General features: G+C 42.1%; 1 protein-coding gene across 1 annotated transcript in view; it reads right to left on the bottom strand.

The window, feature by feature from the left end:
* Nucleotides 1-5,896: 5,896 nt before the first annotated feature.
* armh3 (armadillo like helical domain containing 3) overlaps nucleotides 5,897-20,405 on the bottom strand; it is a 151,629-nt gene continuing 137,120 nt past the window's right edge. The window contains exons 25-26 of the mRNA XM_043712942.1: nucleotides 10,505-10,621; nucleotides 5,897-6,660 (exon numbers count right to left, since the gene is read on the bottom strand). Of these exons, the coding sequence (XP_043568877.1) occupies nucleotides 6,568-6,660; nucleotides 10,505-10,621 (210 nt within the window). The 3' untranslated portion in view covers nucleotides 5,897-6,567. The remainder of the gene's footprint in view (nucleotides 6,661-10,504; nucleotides 10,622-20,405) is intronic.

Below are 20,405 nucleotides of genomic sequence, written 5' to 3'. Positions count from 1 at the left end.
TGGATAGAGCTCTTAAAGATAGTGGAATCAAGGGTTATGGGGATAAGGTAGGAACAGCATACTGATTGTGGATGATCAACCATGGTCATAATGAATGGTAGTGCTGGATCAAAGGGCCAAGTGGCCTACTCCTGCACCTATTGTCCTCTTATAATTGATATTTCAACCCTTCTATCCATGCTTCTCATAATTTTGAAAACTTCTATCAGATCAGCCCCCATCATCCGACATTCAAGTGAAAACAAACCAAGTTTATCTAATCTGTCCTCAGAACCAATACCCTCCAAACCAGGTAACATCCTGGTAAACCATTTCTGTACTCTCTCCAAAGCCTCCACACCCTTCTGATAGTGTGGCGACCAGACCTGTACACAATATTCCAAATGTGGTCAAACTAAAGTTCTATATAACTGCAACATGACTTACCAATTTTTATATTCCATGCTCCGACCGATGAAGACAAGCACACCATATGCCTTCTTGACTACCTTATCCACTTGTGTTGTTACTTGGGAACTGTGAACCTGTATGCCTAGATCGCTCTGCATGCTAATGCTTCAGGGGTTCTGCCATTTACTCTATACTTTCCTAGACCTTCCAAAATGCATCATCTTGCATTTGCTTGAACGAAATTCCATCTGTGATTTCTCCACCCAGATCTCCAGCCTATCTAATATCTTGCTGTATCCACTGGCAATCCTCTGCACTATCTGTAGTTCCCCCAATCTTTCTGTTGTCTGTCAAATTAATCAGGTCACCTACATCTTCCTCCAAATCATTTATATATTTATATATTAATTTCAAACAATCAGCATCACTGCACTGATACCTGTGGAACACTACTAGTCACAGATCTCCAGCCAGAAAAGTACCATTCCACCATTACTCTGTCTTTTATTCCCAAGCCAGTTCTGTATTCATCTTACCACAGATCCCATGCAACTTCAACTTCAGTGTCTGCCTGCCATGGGGGGACTTTGTCAAAGGCCTTGCTAAAGTCCATATAAACAATATCCACCACCCTGCCCTCAATCATCTGTGCCACTGCCTCAAATTATTCAATCAAGTATGCAGGACACAACCTTCCCACTCAAATGCTGTCCAATCCAATAATGCTGCCTATTGTTGACAATTTCATATTTTTCTAAATGTGTGTAAATCCTAGTCCTAAGAATCTTCTCTTATAATTTCCCTACCACTGATGTGAGGCTCATTGGCCTATTATTTCCTGGACTATCCCAGTTTCCTGTTCCGCCCTTAAACAAAGGAACAACATTGGCTATTCTCCAGTCTTCTGGGACCTCTTCAGTGACTAAAGAGGATATAAAGATTTCATTAAAGGCCCCAACAGTTTCCTTACCTCCATCAGCATTCTAGGTTGGAGTCTTTCAGGTCCTGGGGGACTGCTCTACCTTAATGCTTTCAAAACACCTAAGACCTTCTTTTTATATCATATATCAACATAGCCCTCTCTAGTCTCAGCATTCACATCTTTAATTTTTATGAATATTGATGCAAAGTACTCATTAAGGACTTCACTCACTTCCTCCAAGTAGCATAAGTTTCCTCCTTTATCCTTGAGCCAGACTTACCCTTTCCCTAGCAATCCTCTTGCTCCTTATAAACAGATAAAACGTCATGGGATTTTCCTTAATCCTGTGTGCCAAGGGCTTTCTATGGCACCTTTTTTGCCTTCCTAACTCTGTTTAAGATTTTTCCTGCTTTCTTTATGTCATTCAAGGGCTCTGCCTGGCTTTGGTTTCCTAAACCTTTTGTATGCTTTCTTTTTCTTTTGATTAAGCTCATAATTTCTCATCATCCAAGGCTCCCAAATCTTGTCATCCTTCATTTTCATGCTGGCCTGAACTCTGATCAAATGGCCTTCAAAAGATTCCCACATTATTCTTCTTCATAATTAACTAAAATGTGCAGAATTATGGTCACTGTTCCCAAAATGCTCCCAAATGAAACTGCAAACACCAATATCAGCTCTAGTATGGCCCCTTCCCTAGTTGGAGAAAGTAAGGACTGCAGATGCTGGAGATCAGAGTTGAAAAGCGTGGTGCTGGAAAAGCACAGTGGGTCAGGCAGCATCCAAGGAGCAGGAGAGTCGACGTTTCAGGCAGGAACTCTTCATCAGGAATGAGGGTCAGGGTTAGGGTTCTCAACGAATAGCTCATTCTCAAAACATTGACTCTCCTGCTTCTCAGATGCTGCCTGACCAGCTGCGCTTTTCCAGGACCACACTTTTCAACCCTTCCCTAGTTAGAGTATTTACATGTTGTTTCAAGATATCCTCCTTCATCCAAGTCCCTGGCAGTAAAGGAGTCAAAAGACATGATAGGCCAGCAACTACAAGCCACGCAGTTTTAATTCAATGATATAAAAGCTTCTAGAAAGAGTAATTCAGGACAAAATTAATCATCACATGGGCAATGCAGACAATAAGGTAATATAAAGATGGATTTGCTAACTTACTTGAGCTTTCTTCATGAAGTAATTGAGTTTTCATGAGGGAAATGGTATGATATGGTTAATAAACATGTTATTTGGAATTTTTTGAAAAGCCTTCTTCTGTTCTCATGGATAGTGACAAAGAGAAACAACTTGATCCTTTTTTACACTTTTGATATATCTTGTGCTGTCATGGGGCCTGATTCCACTGCACTTCTCCCAAGGGAGTTGTAACACGGGCAACACTAATGGTGAATTCGTGTTGTTCAGGCTGGAGAGAGGTTTATGGTAGACTTTCCCATTACACAATACAATTCCTGGAAGAAAGCGAACTGTAGAAAGATAGTATACAACTTCAAAGGACATGGATAGCCTCATGAAACGGGCAGATAAGTGGAAGACAGAATTTAATGCAGAGGCATATTAAATTATTTATTTTGGTGGAAGGAATATGGAACTATTGTAAGGTATAGGATGCAATTCGAAAAGGTGTGTGAGAGCAGTGGGTCCTGGGTGTAGATTCTTATAATCAGCCTGTTCAGACATGTTATTACATGCCTCTGGAGCAGGTGGGACTGAACCTGGGCATTCTAGTCCAGAGTAAGGGACACTACCACTGTGTCACAAAGACCTAGGACTTGGGTGCATTATATTTTGAAAAAAATCTGATGAAATCAAATCAATCCAAATAATCAATTAACTCAAGAAACTGCCCTTAAAAGGGCAACAGGAACTGAACTGAGAAGGAATTAAAACTATCGCAAAGCTGTGTGAGAGTGCAAATGGAGAGATTTTACCTTATGACCACCATCTGGTTTAGAATCTGATCTCACTAGTTTGAGTCTCAGAAATGAGTGCCACCCACCAAGTCAGCTGACAAAAACTACAGTTTCGAGAATTGGATGTTGTTAATTTGCATGTTGTATTTTGTTTCCCGAGATGCATCAAATTTAATGCACATCTTAAAGAGCTTCTAGTGTTGAGGCATATAAGAGCAAAGGTGCTGCAATGTTTGGAAATTGAACCCAAATCAACTGTTCGGCAGGTAGCTATGCTCACCACTAAATCATTGTTGCATGTCTTGGGGGTAAATGCACACAATTATTGTGGTGGCAGGACAAGTTAAGATCAGGAATAATACAACATCCTGGCTTTATTATTAAGGATAGGGAGTACAACAGTCAGGAAACAGTTAAACCTGTATAAAACACTAGTTCGGTCTCAACCAGAGTACAGCATCTAGTTTCAGGCTCTGCACTTTAGAGAGGAGGTGAAGACATTACAGAAAGCATAAAAAAGATTAATGAGGAATATTCAGGGATGAGAAATTTGAGTTATGTAAATAGATTGGACAGGTTGTGGCTGTTCTCTTCAGAGAAAGTTGAGAAGAGCTTTAGTTGAAGTGTTCAAAATCACGAGGGGCTTAGAGACAGTGGACAGATAGAAACTGTTCCATCAGCAAAGGGATTGAGAACCAGAAGGCAGAGGTGTACGCTGATTGACCAAAAATTACAGAAGTGTCATGAAGGAAAACATGGTTCACGTAGTGTGTGGTTAGGGTGTGGATTGCACTGCCTGATAGTACGGTGGTGGCAGGTTCAAACGAGGCTTTCACAGGGGAACTAGATCATTATCTGAAAAGGAAGAATGTGTAGGGCCATGGTGAGAAACCAGGGAACGGCACAAGGTGAACTGCTGCTTTAGAGAGCTAGCACAGATGCAAAGCGCCATATATGGCTTCTGCCTTTGCTGTAACGATTCTACGAGGTATAAAGTCACAGGTTCAAGTTTCACTCATGGATTTGAGGACAACGTCCAGGTTGACACTCTAGTGCAGTGTTTGCAAAGCCTGAGATTCCACCGTTGATATGTGCCTACCCACTCGGGTAAACATCTCACTGTCGAAGACAGAGGTGTTTTCCGTGGTGCTTAGGGCCATTCTTTAATCCGCTACCAATATTACTAAAAAGAAATTTGTTTGCTATCACATTGTGTTTGTGGGATCTTACTGCATAGAAATAGACTGCAGTGTTTCCTACATTAAAACAACAAGCACACATCAAAAAAAAATCTTTAATTGTAAAGTCTTTTGAGACATAGTGAAGTTGTGAAAGGCAGTTTAGAAATGCAAGTTCTTCCTTTTGCTTTTTCTGTCCATTGTGGATGTGCAAGAATGTTTAACCCATGCTGTGTGTTCTTCCTGAACATGGCAGCAAGGTGGCTCAGTGGTTAGCACTACGGCCTCACAGCGCCAGAGACCTGGATTTGATTCCAACCACGGGTGACTGCCTCTGGAGTTCGCGCATTCTCCCAGTGTCTGCGTGGGTTTCCTCCAGCGACTATGTCCTCCCACAGTCCAAAGATGTGCAGGTTAGGTGGATGGGTTGTGGGAAATGCAGGGTTACAACAATGGGGTGAGGAGGTGTGGGGGATCTGGGTGGAATGCTCTTTGGAGAGCTGGTCTGGACTTGATGGACTGAATGACCTGCTTCCACATTATAGGGAATTCTACTCAAAAGAGTTAATTAGTAAATGTACCACTTACTGTAACACTGAGACATACAGGACAGGAAGAGCTGAACTTCAGTACAAATGTCACTGGCAGGTACAATGTTTCTGTCGCCTTACAACAATGCTATCAGCACATACCTCTAATGAAATACAAGAATGCAGCTGGATCATGATGCATGCTAACCGAATATACTCACTCACATAATGCTCAGGTTGAATTTCATCAGTTTTTTTTTCCTACCCTTGAATTTTACAAGAAGTGTACATTTCCAAAAGAGGCTCCTCTTCAGGGAAGCAATGAAACCATAGTCGTAGCCTCTGCATTGGAAAACAGAGCTCCCATATAACTCTGTCCCACTGGCCCCTCGGCAACCCACCAGTGTCTTTCCCACAATAAAATCCTGGACTCATAGATAATGCATATCCTCTGACACTTGGCACTGGGTTGAGTGCAGCCGGCAAAGAGGTGATAAGGAATCCGATTACAGCAGTTATTGGTCAGGGATCAAATCTTAGGTTGTGTATCAGAGCCTGAGCTCATCTTCCAGCAGAGAATGGGATGGGTTGGGGGTCGAGAGAGAGAGAGAGAGAGAAGAAGAAAAAAAAAAGAGACACACAGAGAGAGCATGACAGAGAGCGAAAGAGAGATAGAATGAATAGTTAGGCACTGGACACCTTGTTGAGTTTTGCCTCTTTAGCCCATGGACGCCGAGGCCGACAGTACACAATTTAATCATTGTTTAGCTGTGATCAGCTTCCTCTATATGGAGTGGAACCAGCTTGAAAGCTTACAGTCAACCTGGTCAACCTGGCCAGGTCAACCTGGCCTTTCTCGGAAAGTTTCTAATAACTCCCTGAGTGCTTTAGCTAGAGAGTTCTGAATTTTAATGACAACCCGAGCTGGAAGAAAAATGGCTTCCTGAAAAAGATGCTCCGTTACAGTTCTTTATTTTCCAAAGCACGTTCCACAATAAGACAGGAAGCTGCATCACTTGTGTGCAGTGATTGACACTTCTAGTAAACACAGTAACTAGGGATCAGCATTAAAACGTTCGAGCCAGCTCACACCAAACCAACACACACTGGCCCGGCCAGGTTCAGCTCCCAACATCAAGTCCAGACAGTCCACAGAAGTCTTGTCCCCAGGGTGGAAATGAGAACTCAAACTCACTAAGACTTTCACCCAAGTAACTGCAGAATCTAGTCAGACAGCTCTTGACACTGAGTAAGGAAGCCCAGCAAGGGAGGAGGAAAAGAATAATACTTAGGAGACCACAAAATTGTCTTGCATATTTGTGTCATTCCGCTTTGCCAGGACCAGGATTCCTGCTTTACAAAAGTCAACAAAACGGGTTCAAGGAGTTCAATCTCAGGGATGCAGTGCGAAGATGCAGGGTCGATGTTCCTTGCCCTCGCTGTGAAACTCTGATGGTATTCAGATTGCCAAAAACAACATGCACCATAGGAAGTCAATCGAAGAATACGATTTTTTTTTAAAAAAAGAGAAATCATTACACGATAATCCACTGGAAAAGTAAATCAAACGTCATTGCGCTAGGAAACCAGAGGTGGGAGCGTGAGGCTGATAGACAGAGGCCACTTTCAGGAGATGGTGGAGAACTCTTTCAGCAAGATTTCCTGGCTCAGTGTATTAACAGCAAGATTCTTCCTCACATTAAGACTGATGGAGCGTACCTATGGGAGGACAGAGAATCGCTCAGTGATGGATTAGTCTGCAATGGAGTTAACACAAATAAAAAGGCTAATGTCTCACTTCAATAGCAATGGAATATGCTGAAAATTCTCAGCAGGTCAGGCAGCATGTGTGGAGAGAAAAACAGAGTTAAAATTTCAGGGTTATGATCTTTCATCAGAACTGGCCTCAGATCACAGCCCTGACATGTTAACTCTGTTTTCTTCTCCATACATGCTGTCTGATCTACTGAGCATTTCCAGAATTTTTTGTCTTGATTTCAGATTTGCAACACCTGCAGCACTTTGCATTCTATACAGTCATACAGCATGGAAACAGACTTCTTCAGTCTAACCTGTCTGTGCCATCTGCCATCCCAATCTGACCTAGTCCGATTTGCAACATTTGGCCCATATCCTTCTAATCCCTTCCTATTCCTATACCCATCCAGATGCTTTTTATATGTTGTAATTGTACCCACTCTACCACTTTCTCTGGCAGCTTGCTCCATACACACACCATCCTGTGCATGATAAAGTTACCCTTCAGGTATTTTTAAAATCCTTCCGCTCCCACCTTAAACCTGCACTCTCTAGTTTTGGATTCCTCCCACCCTAGGGAAAAGATGTCAGCTTTCCATCTTATCCATTGTCTTTCTTTTGCCAGAGATTTCCCATGGCTCATGAGTAAGACTTCTACCTCACATTCAAAAAGTCTCAATCCAGGGAGTTGAGCACATAATCCAGGCTGAGACATTAACCTGAAAATCTATCTTCCCTCTCTGGTCGCTCTCAAGACCCCATGATCCCTCTACAAAGAAGGGTAGAGTGGGTTCTCCCCAGAACATTGGCCAATATATTTCCATTAAATCAATATCACTAACAGAGATTACCCGAACATGATCACACTGCTGTTTGTGGTGAGAAAGCATGTAACCTTACATGCGGCTCATCTGTTACAGGATATGCAGGAAAGCACTTGACCACAGTGGGGTGGGGGGTGGGGGTTTGTTCAGAAGACTTAAGGAAATCGGTTATTAGTGTCAATGGATCGGTGTAAATAACGTGATAACATTTGTTCACTTGCGGAATGGGTGGCAGTACTTCCTTTCAACCCCAAGGGCTGGAAGCTGTGCATATTTTATAGTCAGAGATTGGATAACTGAATTTCTGGTTTATATTGAAGACACTTAACAAAACTCATACTCAATAGGAAAAGAACGTGCAATTTAATAAGCTGAGTGGAAAATGCACGGAATAGAACAATCCTAATACATTTTCATGTAAACCACACTGAGCAGACTTGAATTTATTAAGCTCAGCTCCCTCACCTTGACTGTTCTGGAATGTGAGCGTCTCATTACCCCTACAGGCTAGGAAAATGTGAAGGCTGAAACTGACATTGTAGGAAAGTTGTGAGTGAGAGAGAGAAAACATTCTTCTACAAAATTACATTCACTGACCTAAGGGTTCAAGGGACACTGATAGAGAGAGGGAGAGACAGGACAGAAGCTGGTGAAAAAGTTAACTTTTTGTGGTCTGATTTGAGTGCACACTTGCTTGTTATGGATTGAATTATTTTTGTGTTGTTCCCTGGAGCTCAAGATCCAGGAATGTTATGAATTTAATTTGCATTTTGGGAATCTAAGATGATTTTTAAAAAAGCCATTTTGTAGGACAATGTTACTGGGCATGTTAGCCCGGACAAGGTTACCTCATGGCCTTTTCCACATAGTTTAGACCAGTCTCTTGTTCCGATGTACTGTTAAAAAAGAAGCTTATCTAGCTAAAAGCAATTGGCCATTTGGGGCCTGGCTTGATCAGGGTTTCCCACTTTGATGTGCGTGTAGTCTAATTAGTCAAGCTTACTCAGACCTGTCAATGAGTTTCTCTTCCTCTACAAACATAGAACAATACAGCGCAGAACAGGCCCTTCAGCCCTTGATGTTGCGCCGATCTGTGAACTAATCTAAGCCCATCCTCCTACACTATTGCATCATCATTGCATCATGGATTGTTTAAATCTCCCTAAAGTGGCTGAGTTAACTACACTAGCAGGTAGAGCATTCCACGCCCTTACCACTCTCTGAGTAAAGAACCTGCCTCTGACTTAAATCTGTTTTAAATCTATCACCTCTCAATTTGTAGTTATGCCCCCTCGTACAAGCTGATGTCATCATTCTAGGAAAAAGACTTTCACTGTCTACCCTATCTAATCCTCTGATCATCTTGTATGTCTCTATCAAATCCCCTCTTAGCCTTCTTCTTTCCAATGAGAACAGACCCAATTCTCTCAGCCTTCCCTCGTAAGACCGTAGTATTTTTATTATCTCACTACCAATTTCTGTACAAAGCCAGCTTGTTTGCAGCAATAAGAGGAGCAGCCTGAGAGAGCTCTTAGGGGTAAGAGCTGGCACTGCTACTCTATTAATGGTTTTAAAACCTTAGCTCAAGCCTGGCTTGTAGGTATCTATATTATAGTGTAACATTGATGCCATTGGTAAATAAAGCTAATAATTTAAACTAAACTGTCTGTAAGAGTTTTATATTCCAGACTATCACAGAGTACAATCTACAGGATGAATCAAGATAGGCTTACAGGTCAAGCCCATAAGGGATTCCCTGAACCGTCTCGAATAGGTGCTTAAATAGTGGGACCTTGCTGTGCACAACTTAGTGAAGATGTGTGAATTTAGTTATTGTTTTCTGATTGCAATATGGTTAGTCTGGTTTTGTCACAGAGAAGTAAGTTTGCAGATGACACCAAAATTGGAGGTGTAGTGGACAGTGAAGAGGGTTACCTCAGATTACAACAGGATCTTATCAGATGGGCCAATGGGCTGAGAAGTGGCAGATGGAGTTTAATTCAGATAAATGCGAGGTGCTGCAGTTTGGGAAAGCAAATCTTAGCAGGACTTATACACTTAGTGGTAAGGTCCTAGGAAGTGTTGCTGAACAAAGAGACCTTGGAGTGCAGGTTCATAGCTCCTTGAAAGTGGAGTCACAGGTAGATAGGATAGTGAAGAAGGCACTTGGTATGCTTTCCTTTATTGGTCAGAGTATTGAGTACAGGAGTTGGGAGGTCATGTTGCGGCTGTTCAGGACATTGGTTAGGCCACTGTTGGAATATTGCGTGCAATTCTGGTCTCCTTCCTGTCGGAAATATGTTGTGAAGCTTGAAACAGTTCAGAAAAGATTTACAAGTATGTTGCCAGGGTTGGAGGATTTGAGCTACAGGGAGAGGCTGAACAGGCTGGGGCTGTTTTCCCTGGAGCATCGGAGGCTGAGGGGTGACCTTATAGAGGTTTACAAAATTATGAGGGGCATGGATAGGGTAAATAGGCAAAGTCTTTTCCCTGGCGTCAGGAAGTCCAGAACTAGACGGCATAGGTTTAGGGTGAGAGGGGAAAGATATAAAAGAGATCTAAGGGGCAACTTTTTCACGCAGAGGGTGGTACGTGTATGGAATGAGCTGCCAGAGGATGTGGTGGAGGCTGGTACAATTGCAACATTTAAAAGGCGTTTGGATGGGTATATGAATGGGAAGGGTTGGGAGGGATATGGGCCGGGTGCTGACAGGTGGGACTAAATTGGGTTGGGATATCTGGTTGGCATGGACGGTTGGACCGAAGGGTCTGTTTCCGTGCTATACATCTCTATGACTCTATAACTTTGGAATACGGAAAATCCAAATGCCCATGACTATGTTTCAAGAAGTACTTTGTTGGCTGCAAAATACTTTAGGATGCCCTGAGGTCATGAATGGCCCAACAAAAATACACGATCTTTCTTTCTCGTCTTTAACTGCACAGAATCTGTCTGCCTGGGACAAATGATGCTTTCTTACCAGCTCTTTGAAGAAAGCTGCCTCTTTGGGCTGCTCTGAGTAACGTTCGTACTGATCCAACCCATCCTGGAGCTTTAGTGTCAGTGTGTCATAGTTAGAGCGGACAACCTCCAATACCTGAGGAGACAGGAACATTATTACTGAAATACAGAGGCCGAATCAGAGCAAAGGTAGCAGAAGTAAACAAAATCAAGTTACATTTTGTTAATGATTTAAGGATCTTAAAACCCAAGAGGATTTGGTGGTAACAGTGAGATAAGGAGTCCCATAGCAACTAAATCATTCCTTATCAGCACCCAAAAAACAATGACTGCATGCTGAGTTTTGTCTTCAATACAGTGAGAATCAGTGAGGGGGGAGGAGGAGGAGGATGCACAGGAGACGTTAAGGTCAATTCAGAGTAAACATCTTTATTAAAATAAAATTTGCCATTCAACACAACTTTTCCAACTGGTTCATAATTAGGTGCATAAATTTTAGTCTTGAAAGAGTTTTAACCATTCATAATCATGTCATCACAAATGTTTCCAGAAACTACTGCCCTACAGGTTACAATCTCAATTTCCATTTACAGCAGGTCAAATGCTTTCAGACTAATGATTCAGAAGCTGTGTGGGAATAACTAGCATTGCTGAATCCAGTGACATCATTGCTCCCTTAGCAATGTTATAGCCCTCCACCTATGATCTCACCCTTTGAACAACATCATGGCCCTCTGCTAGTGACACCATTCCCCTGTGTGATATCAGAGAATTCTCTACCACAGAAGGCTGTGCAGGCCAAGTCACCAAATACATTTAAGAAATAAATAGATTTCTCGACACTAAACGCTCAACAATATGGGGAGGGAGTGGAGCAAAATGCAGTGATAGGAGATCAACCATGATTATGAATGTTAGTGCAGACTTAATGGGTTGAATGGCCCACTCTTGTTTCTATTTCATAAAGCTTCTAAACATTTCTGCCAGTGACATTACTTCTCTCACTGCAAGAACATGATAATAGAAACACAGTAAATACATGGAGCCCTTTATCCACCCCCTCACCTCAATTATTTGATTTACTAAACTGCAGTTTGACCTGTTACAATATACAGCCATATTCTTCTGAGATAATGCTGCTGAGACTAGGACTTGCCATGAACACCAAAGTCGTTATATAGTTACAAACTGAAGTTTGCTTTTCTTGCACGCTAGCTTCAGCAATAAGAGAGGAATTTTGGAGAAAGATATGGTTGAGAAGAGCTTTCTAAATTTGAATTATCATTTACAATTGAAAGAAACCGAAAGTGTTAGCTGGGTTACTGGAATGGGAAGATGAATGGGTTAAGTAGGTCAGGTCTTTGAGAGGAAGCAATTTAGATGGACATTCATGGGCAATAATCATCCCAAATAATCTTCATGACCTGGGACAATATTCCATTAGCTCCACGAAAGTCAAACACAAGTGCTCAAGAACTGTCAGTCCTCAATGTTGACAGTTTTCTCCATGTACAAATTGTATGTATAAATACATCGATACTTGCCAGAATATTGCAATCTAGTTTATCAAAAATAAACCCAGTGCCTACCAGCCTGTCTTCACTGTATTTTCACAGATTTATGAGATAATGAGCTGTTAATAGGAATGAATGGTCCCATAATGCACAAGGTGCTATCGAGGGACAGGAAAACATGTGGTAATTAGGATAGTTCTGAATTCCCCTAAGCATGGAATTATCTGACATGTTTGAAACTAATGTCAGGTTATTAGAAAACTGGCAAATAATAAATAACAGATCCAGAGGTGGAAACGCATGAGTACATAAAATAAATCCAATTATTTACAATAACATCTTGCAGTATTTCAGGACCATTAGCATTGCAAAGCATTTTAAAGTGAGTCACGAGTGTGTAATCAAACAAGAAATTTGCCACCAAACTACATCAGGACATAGTAGGTCAGGTGAGACAGGTTATAAAGAGCATTCTTAAATGAGGAGAGATAGAGAGGTTGAGAGATCTAAAGAGGAAAAAATCAGAGATTAGGATGAAGGGAGCTAAAAGGCATGGCTTCCAATAGTGAAGCCATTAATTTCAGCAATGTGCAAGAGACTTAAACTGGAGAAGTGCGGAGACACAGAGGGTTGTAGGGCTGGACAGTTTACAGAAATGGAGAAGAGGTGATGCTATGGAGAGATTTAAAAAACAAGAACTGCAACATTAAAACTGGAGCATCTAACTGAAGCTCAAACAATTAAAGATGCCATGTTTGACCCTAAACCATGCAGCTGAACATGAAGAACTATAATCTGGAACAGAATGACTGGAAACCAACTAAAAGAAACTGGTAAGGTTTCTATTTCAATTGTGGCCTTAAAGAGAGTGTTCTCAATAGTGTGACATACACAATCCTGCAATGGTAAAACTGATTTGTTTCCTTTAAACAATCCAATGAAATCTTTTTTGTTCATCTCAGTCATCATAGCAAGCAGATGGGTCCTTGCTCTTATATCTGACTTGAAGGATGTTACCTCTTTCATCTGACACTTTGGGATGCTGGTTCAGGCCCTTTTTCATGTTCTGGAGTTCGGCTTCAATCCTCAGCATTCCAACTCAGTTAGTGCTTCAGGATAGGTCACACTGATAATTAAGAGTGAAGTTGACAGTAGGAGGACTATCAGTCTAGAATAAAGGCTGGAGTCGAGTTAGAGATCTTCAGAAACTAGCTCAATGCTGGAACAAATTTGAGGGGTTGAACAGAATTCTTTTGTTCCTGTACTGTTGATAATGCTCTTGCTGTGTGAAAGCATTGCCAGTGCAATTGAAATGCTACACAGCAAATATGAACCCCTGCTCTGAGAATGCTCATGCCATTTGGCATAGTTTCCTACATACTGGCAAAAGTCTGTTATTGAGCATAAATATCTTTAGGATCTTTGAGGTTTTGAAAGATGCTATACATAACAAGCTTTCTCTTTTCCCTTACATTGGCAGTCAGGTTTTAAACCATTCTGTACATCATTCTATGTATTTCCACTATTAGTTAGTAACATGAAGATAATACAATCACAGACTAAACTGAAAAGGAGTGTGGGCTGCTGTGCAATAATTCCAAATGAGATGGCAGCATCCCTCTTGATGCTCAGAACAGCAAGGCCCGGGCTGATCCATCAAATGTTCTATAATCACCATTCTCATTTGAGGGAGCTTCCATTTCACAGGGCTGGGCAAGGCAGGGTGGGAAGATCACACGTCCAACATGACCATCCATTACACTGTTGGAGGGTGGGTATGGACAAGAATCAAAACAACACCAACTTTCATAAAACCCCACAGACCAGGCACACGTGTGGTACACAGGGAGGTGGTCAAGTGTCTATGATATCTCAATTTAGAAGCAGTCTGTTAGCACTTTTAGAAAGTGAAGACAGGAGATGATAGAGATGGACTGTTTGGGAAATTACAGTGACATTAAAAGTAAATGCTTGAGAAAGTCAGTCACAATAGTTCAGAAAGAACATGATTACCTTGGGTCTTTCTTGAAGAATATTAAAAAGCGGATTTTGGAAAGGTGCAGAAGCAACAGGGTTGTTGTCATGCGTGATTTCAACTTCCCTAATATTGATTGGAACCTCCTTAGTCCAAATAGTTTGGATGGATCAGATTTTGTCAGGAAGGATTCCTGACTCAATATGTAGATAGGCTGACTAGAGGGGAGGCCATATTGGATTTGGTGCTTGGCAATGAACCAGATCAGGTGTCAGATCGCTCAGTGGGAAAGCATTTCGATGACATGATCACAACTCCCTAACATTTACTATAGTCATGGAGAGGGATGGAAGCATATGGTATAGGAAAGTATTTAATTGGGGGAGGAGGAATTACAATGCTATTAGGCAGGAACTATGGAACAGATGTTCTCAGGGAAATGCACAACAGAAATTTGGAGGTTGTTTATGGAACACTTGCTGCGAATGCTGGATGAGTTTGTCCCACTGAGGCAAGGAAAGGGTGGTAGGGTGAAGGAACCTTGGGTGACAAGAGATGTGGAACATCTAGTCAAGAGGAAGAAGGAAGTTTACTTAAGGTTGAGGAAGCAAGGATCAGACAGGATTCTAGAGGATTTACAAGGTAGCCAGTAAGGAACTGAAGAATGGACTTGGGAGAGCTAGAAGGGGGCATGAAAAAAAGCCTTGGCGGGTGGGATTAAGGAAAACCCTAAGGCATTCTACACTTATGTGAGGAACAAGAGGACGGCCAGAGTGAGGGTAGGGCCGATCAGGAATAGTGAAGGGAACTTGTACCTGGAGTTGGAGGTGGTAGGGGAGATCCTTAATGAATACTTTGCTTCAGATTCACTAGTGAGAGGGACTTGTCATTTGTGAGGACAGTGTGAAACAGCCTGATATGCTAGATCAGGTTGATGTTAAGAAGGAGAATGTGCTGGAAAATTCTGAACAATACGAGGACAGATAAGTCCCCTGGGCAAGACGGGACTTGGAAAAGAGGGAAGAGATTGCTGCACCTTTGGTGATGATCTTTGCGTCCTCATTGTCCACTGGAGTAGTATCAGATGATTGGAGGGTGACAAATGTTCAAGAAATGGAATAAGGATAACTCTGGGAATTACACACCAGTTAGTCTTACGTCAATGGTGGGCAAATTATTGGAGAGAATTCTGAGAGACACGATTTATGATTATTTGGTAAACCATAGTTTGATTAGAGATAGTTAGCATGGCTAAGTGAGGGGCAGGTCATGCTTCACAAGCCACACTGAATTCTTTGAGGATGTGACAAAACACATTGATGAAGATGGAGCACTAAATGTGGTGTATATGGATTTTAGCAAGGCGTTTGATAAGGTTCCCCATGTTAGGCTCATTCAGAAAGTAAAAAGGCATGGGATACAGGGAAATTTGGCTGTCTGGATATAGAATTGGCTGACCAATAGAAAACAAAGAGTGGTAGTAGATGGAAAGTATTCAGCCTGGAGCTCAGTGATGTTCTGCAGGGATCTGTTCTGGGACTTCTGCTTTTAGTGATTTTTAAAAATGACATTGATTAGGAAGTGGAAAGGTGGGTCAGTAAGTTTGCCAATGATATGAAGGTTGGTGGAGTGGTGGGCAATGTGGAGAGCTGTTGTAAGTTGCAACGGGACATTGATAGGATGCAGAGCTGGGCTGAGAAATGGCAGATAGAGTTCAACTTATATAAGTGTAAAGTGTTTCATGTTGGAAGGTCAAATTTGAATGCAGATTACAGGGTTAAAGGCAGGATTCTTGACAGTGTGGAGGAACAGAGGGATCTTGGGGTCTACATCTATAGATTCCTCAAAGTTGCCATCCAAGTTGATAGGGTTGTTAAGAAGGTGTATGGTGTGTTGGCTTTCATTAGCAGAGGTTTGAGATTACGAGCTGCAAGGTTATGCTGTAGCTTTATAGAGCACTGGTTAGATCACACTAGGAATATTGTGTTCAGTTCTGGTCGCCTCCTTATAGGAAGGATGTGGAAGCTTTAGAGAGGATGCAAAGGATGCTGCTGGGACTGGAGGGCACAACTTATGAAGAAAGGTTGAGGGAGCTAGAGCTTTTCTCATTGGAGCGAAGAAGAATGAGAATGATTCGTCAGAGGTGTACAAAATGATGAGAGGCACAGGTAGAGTGGATAGCCAGAGACTTTCCCCAGGATGGAAATGGCCATCACGAGGCAGCATAATTTAAAGGTGATTGGAGGAGAGATGCCAGAGGTAGGTTCTTTATACAGAGAGTGGTGAGTGTGTGGAATGGACTGCCAGCAGTGGTAGAAATGTCAGATACATTAGGGACATTTAAGCAACTCTTGGATAGGCACATGGATGATGGTAAAATGACGGGTATATAGGTTAGTTTGATCTTAGAGGAGGGTAAAAGGTCAGCACAACTTGGAGGCCCAAAGGGCCTGTACTGTGCTGTATTGTTCTATGTTTGATCACACAGTATAGGTAAAATAGCTCTTGAACCATATTCAAATTTTCAAATTGCTGGCAATGCTTGCGCTTTCAAGCCAGTAGAATTTAGGGGGTGGGAGGGGGTGAAAAGGTAAGGGAGAGAATAGAGCTGTATAGACTGAGATAGACTTGTACAGATACTGGACTTTAACCTTGTGGGCTCTGGGATGAAAATAAATGCTATCAGAAGCTGAAACACAATACTCAAAGCAGCACTGCATATACTGTGCAATCACTCTAAGCTGAAAACTAAGCAAATAGCAGGAATTGATGGATGGCTCTTCCAGACTGACAATATCACATATTTAGCAATACTAAACTGTTTTGGAATAATGTTCAGTGTAGCAGCCCCTGTGTATCATTCAGTAGGAATTGCCAGCACAATTTAAAGACAATGACCTTATCACATCTTGTTCCAGAAGATTTGGCAAACATGCTTGGTTTAGAAATTTGACATTTTCCAATATTGCCTCCTCCCAGCTGGAATGGAATCCACACCAATTTAGATAACAGGACAGCTTGAAACAGAAGCCCATTCAGTCCATTAAGGTCATTCTTTCTCTGACAGCATGACTTTCCTTTTACAAAATGAACTTCCTTACCACCATTTACCCCCATTGAATCAATCACCTAAACCTACGACCTCCACCACCGAGGACAAGGGCAAAAGGCACATGGGAGCACCACCATTTGTAAATTCCAAATCTCACACCATCTTGACTTGGAACTATAGCTCTGACCCTTCAGTATTCATGTGTCAATATCCTGTAATTCGTTCCTTAACACCACTGTGGGTGCCTCTACATAAGGATTTCAGTAGCTCATTGTGTTCAGTACCACCTTCTCATGGGGCAACAAGTGATGGATTCTAAATTCTAACATTACCAGCAAGGCTCAAAACCCAAGAAAGATTATTTGAAAAAGGCCCACTTACAAAGCAGGAGTGGAAAACCAGGCTGACTGCTGCCCTCTGTATCAAGAACATAGAGGGCAATTGCATTACTTCTTATCAAAACTGCAGCTAAGACCAGGGACAAGACCAAGATCTGAGTGGCTCAGTACTACAACAGACACTTGTTTCACACATTGACACTTTTTTCCCCTGTTAATGTTATAATGGTATCATGTTACCTGAACACAGTAACTGATTTGCAGAGAAAAAAATCTTTCTGCAAAGAGGGCCTAAAGCAAAACCAGATTTATTCTCCATCTGTAACCGCTGAGTTGATAGCTGGATGCCATCTTGCAGTCTTTAGACTGGGTTCTGTCACCAAATTAGTTGGATTTAACCCAGTGTAGAGGAAGTATCTGCTTTGCAAGTACAACATAGGACAGTGGCACAGGTTGGAAGGGTACATTGTTTTCTTTATTCTTTCATATGACGTCGGATAATTTCCGATTATTTACAGTGTAAGCCTAAGTGCCTTTTCAATAAATGACTTGTCAGGCCATTCAGAGGTCAATAAAGTCAAGCATATTGCTGTGTATCTGGAGTCACATGTAGGTCAGACTGGGTAAGGATGATAAATTGCTGAAAATGTGTTGCTGGAAAAGTGCAGCAGGTCAGGCAGCATCCAAGGAACAGGAGAATCGACGTTTCGGGCATAAGCCCTTCTTCAGGAAGGGCTTATGCCCGAAACGTCGATTCTCCTGTTCCTTGGATGCTGCCTGACCTGCTGCGCTTTTCCAGCAACACATTTTCAGCTCTGATCTCCAGCATCTGCAGCCCTCACTTTCTCTTAAGGATGATAAATTCCCTTTCCTAGACGACAGTCATGAACCAGACCCAGATTTTGAAGATGATTGGTGATAGTTCCATGCCCCCACCACTGAGACTGGCTTTCAAATCCAGATTTGTTAAGTGAATTTAAATTTCGCCACCACATGCCCACAGAATCCGATTGACTAATTCATAATGATATTCCCAAACCAAAGTTGCTCAAGATCTATTCAATGGTAGCAGGTTGATAGGCAGGTTAGGGAAGTACTGCCAACTTTGTTGATTTGCTGTGATGCATCTTGTAAGTCATAAATACTGCAGTCACAGTGGTTCAAGGGTGTAAAAGGCAGTGGTCTCTGGCAGGCAGCATCAAGCATGACTGTTTTCTAAGAAACAGAAACACAGGAACAGGAGTAGGCCATTCAGCTCCCTGAGCCTGCTCTGCCATTCCAGATCATGCCGGATCATTTTCCCCACACTCTTCCTATCTTCTTTGATGCCAGCAGTATTCAGAAATCTATCAATCCCAATCTTAACATACTCAATGATTAACCATCTACAAACATTTGGGGTAGAGAATTCCAAAGAAGCATCACTTGAGTGAATATTCGGTATCGATTGCCTGGACTGAAGAGTCTCTTTCCGTGTCATATGACTCTGAGTGAAGAAATTCCTCCCCATGTCACCCCTAAATGGCTCCTCTCTTATTCTGAGATTATTTCCTTGCTCCAGTTTCTTGAGACAGAGGGAAACCACCTTTCTGCATCCACCCTGTCAAGCCATGTCAGAATTTCACGTGCTTCAGTGAGATCAACTCTAATTTATTTCTGAACTCTAGACAATATAAGCTCAGTATTATCATCTGCCCTCATAGAACTATTCTGTCATGTCAGGAAACACAGTGGTCAACCTCTGTGCATCCTTGCTATGGTAAAGGGATTAAAACTGCATTCAACAGAGTCATAGAGGTGTACAGCATAGAAATGAACCCTTTGGTCTGACTCGTCCATGCCGACCAGATATCCCAACCCAATCTAGTCCCATTTGCCAGCACTTGGCCCACATCCCTCTCAACCCTTCCTATCCATATAACCATCCAGATGCCTTTTAAATGCTGCATTTGTACCAGCCTCCACCAGTTCCTCTGGCAGCTCATTCCATACACGCGCCACCTTCTGCATGAAAAAGTTGCCCCTAGGGTCCCTTTTATATCTTTCCCCTCTCACCCTAAACCTATACTCTCTAGTGCTGGACTCCTCGACCCCAGGGAAAAGACTTTGTCTATTTATCCTATCCATGCCTGTCATGATTTTGTAAACCTCTATAAAGTCACCCCTCAGCTTCTGACGCTCCAGGGAAAACAGCCCCAGCCTGTTCAGCCTCTCCCTATAGCTCAAATCCACCAACCTTGGCAACATCCTTGTAAATCTTTTTTGAACCCTTTCAAGTTTCAAAACATCCTTCTGATAGGAAGGAGACCAGAATTGCACCAGAACTCCAAAAGTGGACTAACCAATTACCTATACAGCTGCAACATGACCTCACAACTCTTATTCTCAATGCTCGGATCAATAAAGGAATGCATGCTCCAGGTGTGGTCTCACCAAGGTTCTATACAATTGAAACAAGACACCTTTATTTCTGTACCCAAATCTTGTTGAGGTAAAGGGTAACATGTCCCTTCTAATTAATTGTTTGCTGCAATTGCACGTTAGCTGAGTGATTGGTGAATAAAGAAACACAAGATTCTCTTCAAAGATGTCAAGCTACTTGAATGTGGTTTCCTTATGTCCTGACATGCAGATGTCTATGCTTAAGAAGCATGCACCCAACCCCGGCCCTGCACTTACGGGTTGTGCCAGCCAACAAAAGTTTCTGGCTGGCGATAATCGTCATCATTTTGACAGCGGGAGTGCGCATAATGACAAATATACTAGAAGCAAACGTGGAAATGATTGGATTTCTAGACTGAGAGAGCCATTAAGATTGACTCCATTAATACTCAGCACCTACTGGGTCTGTTATAAAGGCTACAAAAAGGTCCAATAGGCAAAGGTGAAAACCTGCATAATATAGTGCCAGTTAACATAAGACTTTTGCAATGTAGTCACTGTTGTCACCGAATCATTTCCAAGATGACAGATCTGTTCTACGAAGAAAGCATGGGGAAACTGGTCAGGTATTCTCCTGATCTGCCAAGAATGAGAGATGA

Source organism: Chiloscyllium plagiosum, chromosome 22 (genome assembly GCF_004010195.1).
Source record: "Chiloscyllium plagiosum isolate BGI_BamShark_2017 chromosome 22, ASM401019v2, whole genome shotgun sequence".
Taxonomy (NCBI): domain Eukaryota; kingdom Metazoa; phylum Chordata; class Chondrichthyes; order Orectolobiformes; family Hemiscylliidae; genus Chiloscyllium; species Chiloscyllium plagiosum.
This window is presented reverse-complemented; position numbering and strand designations above follow the sequence as displayed.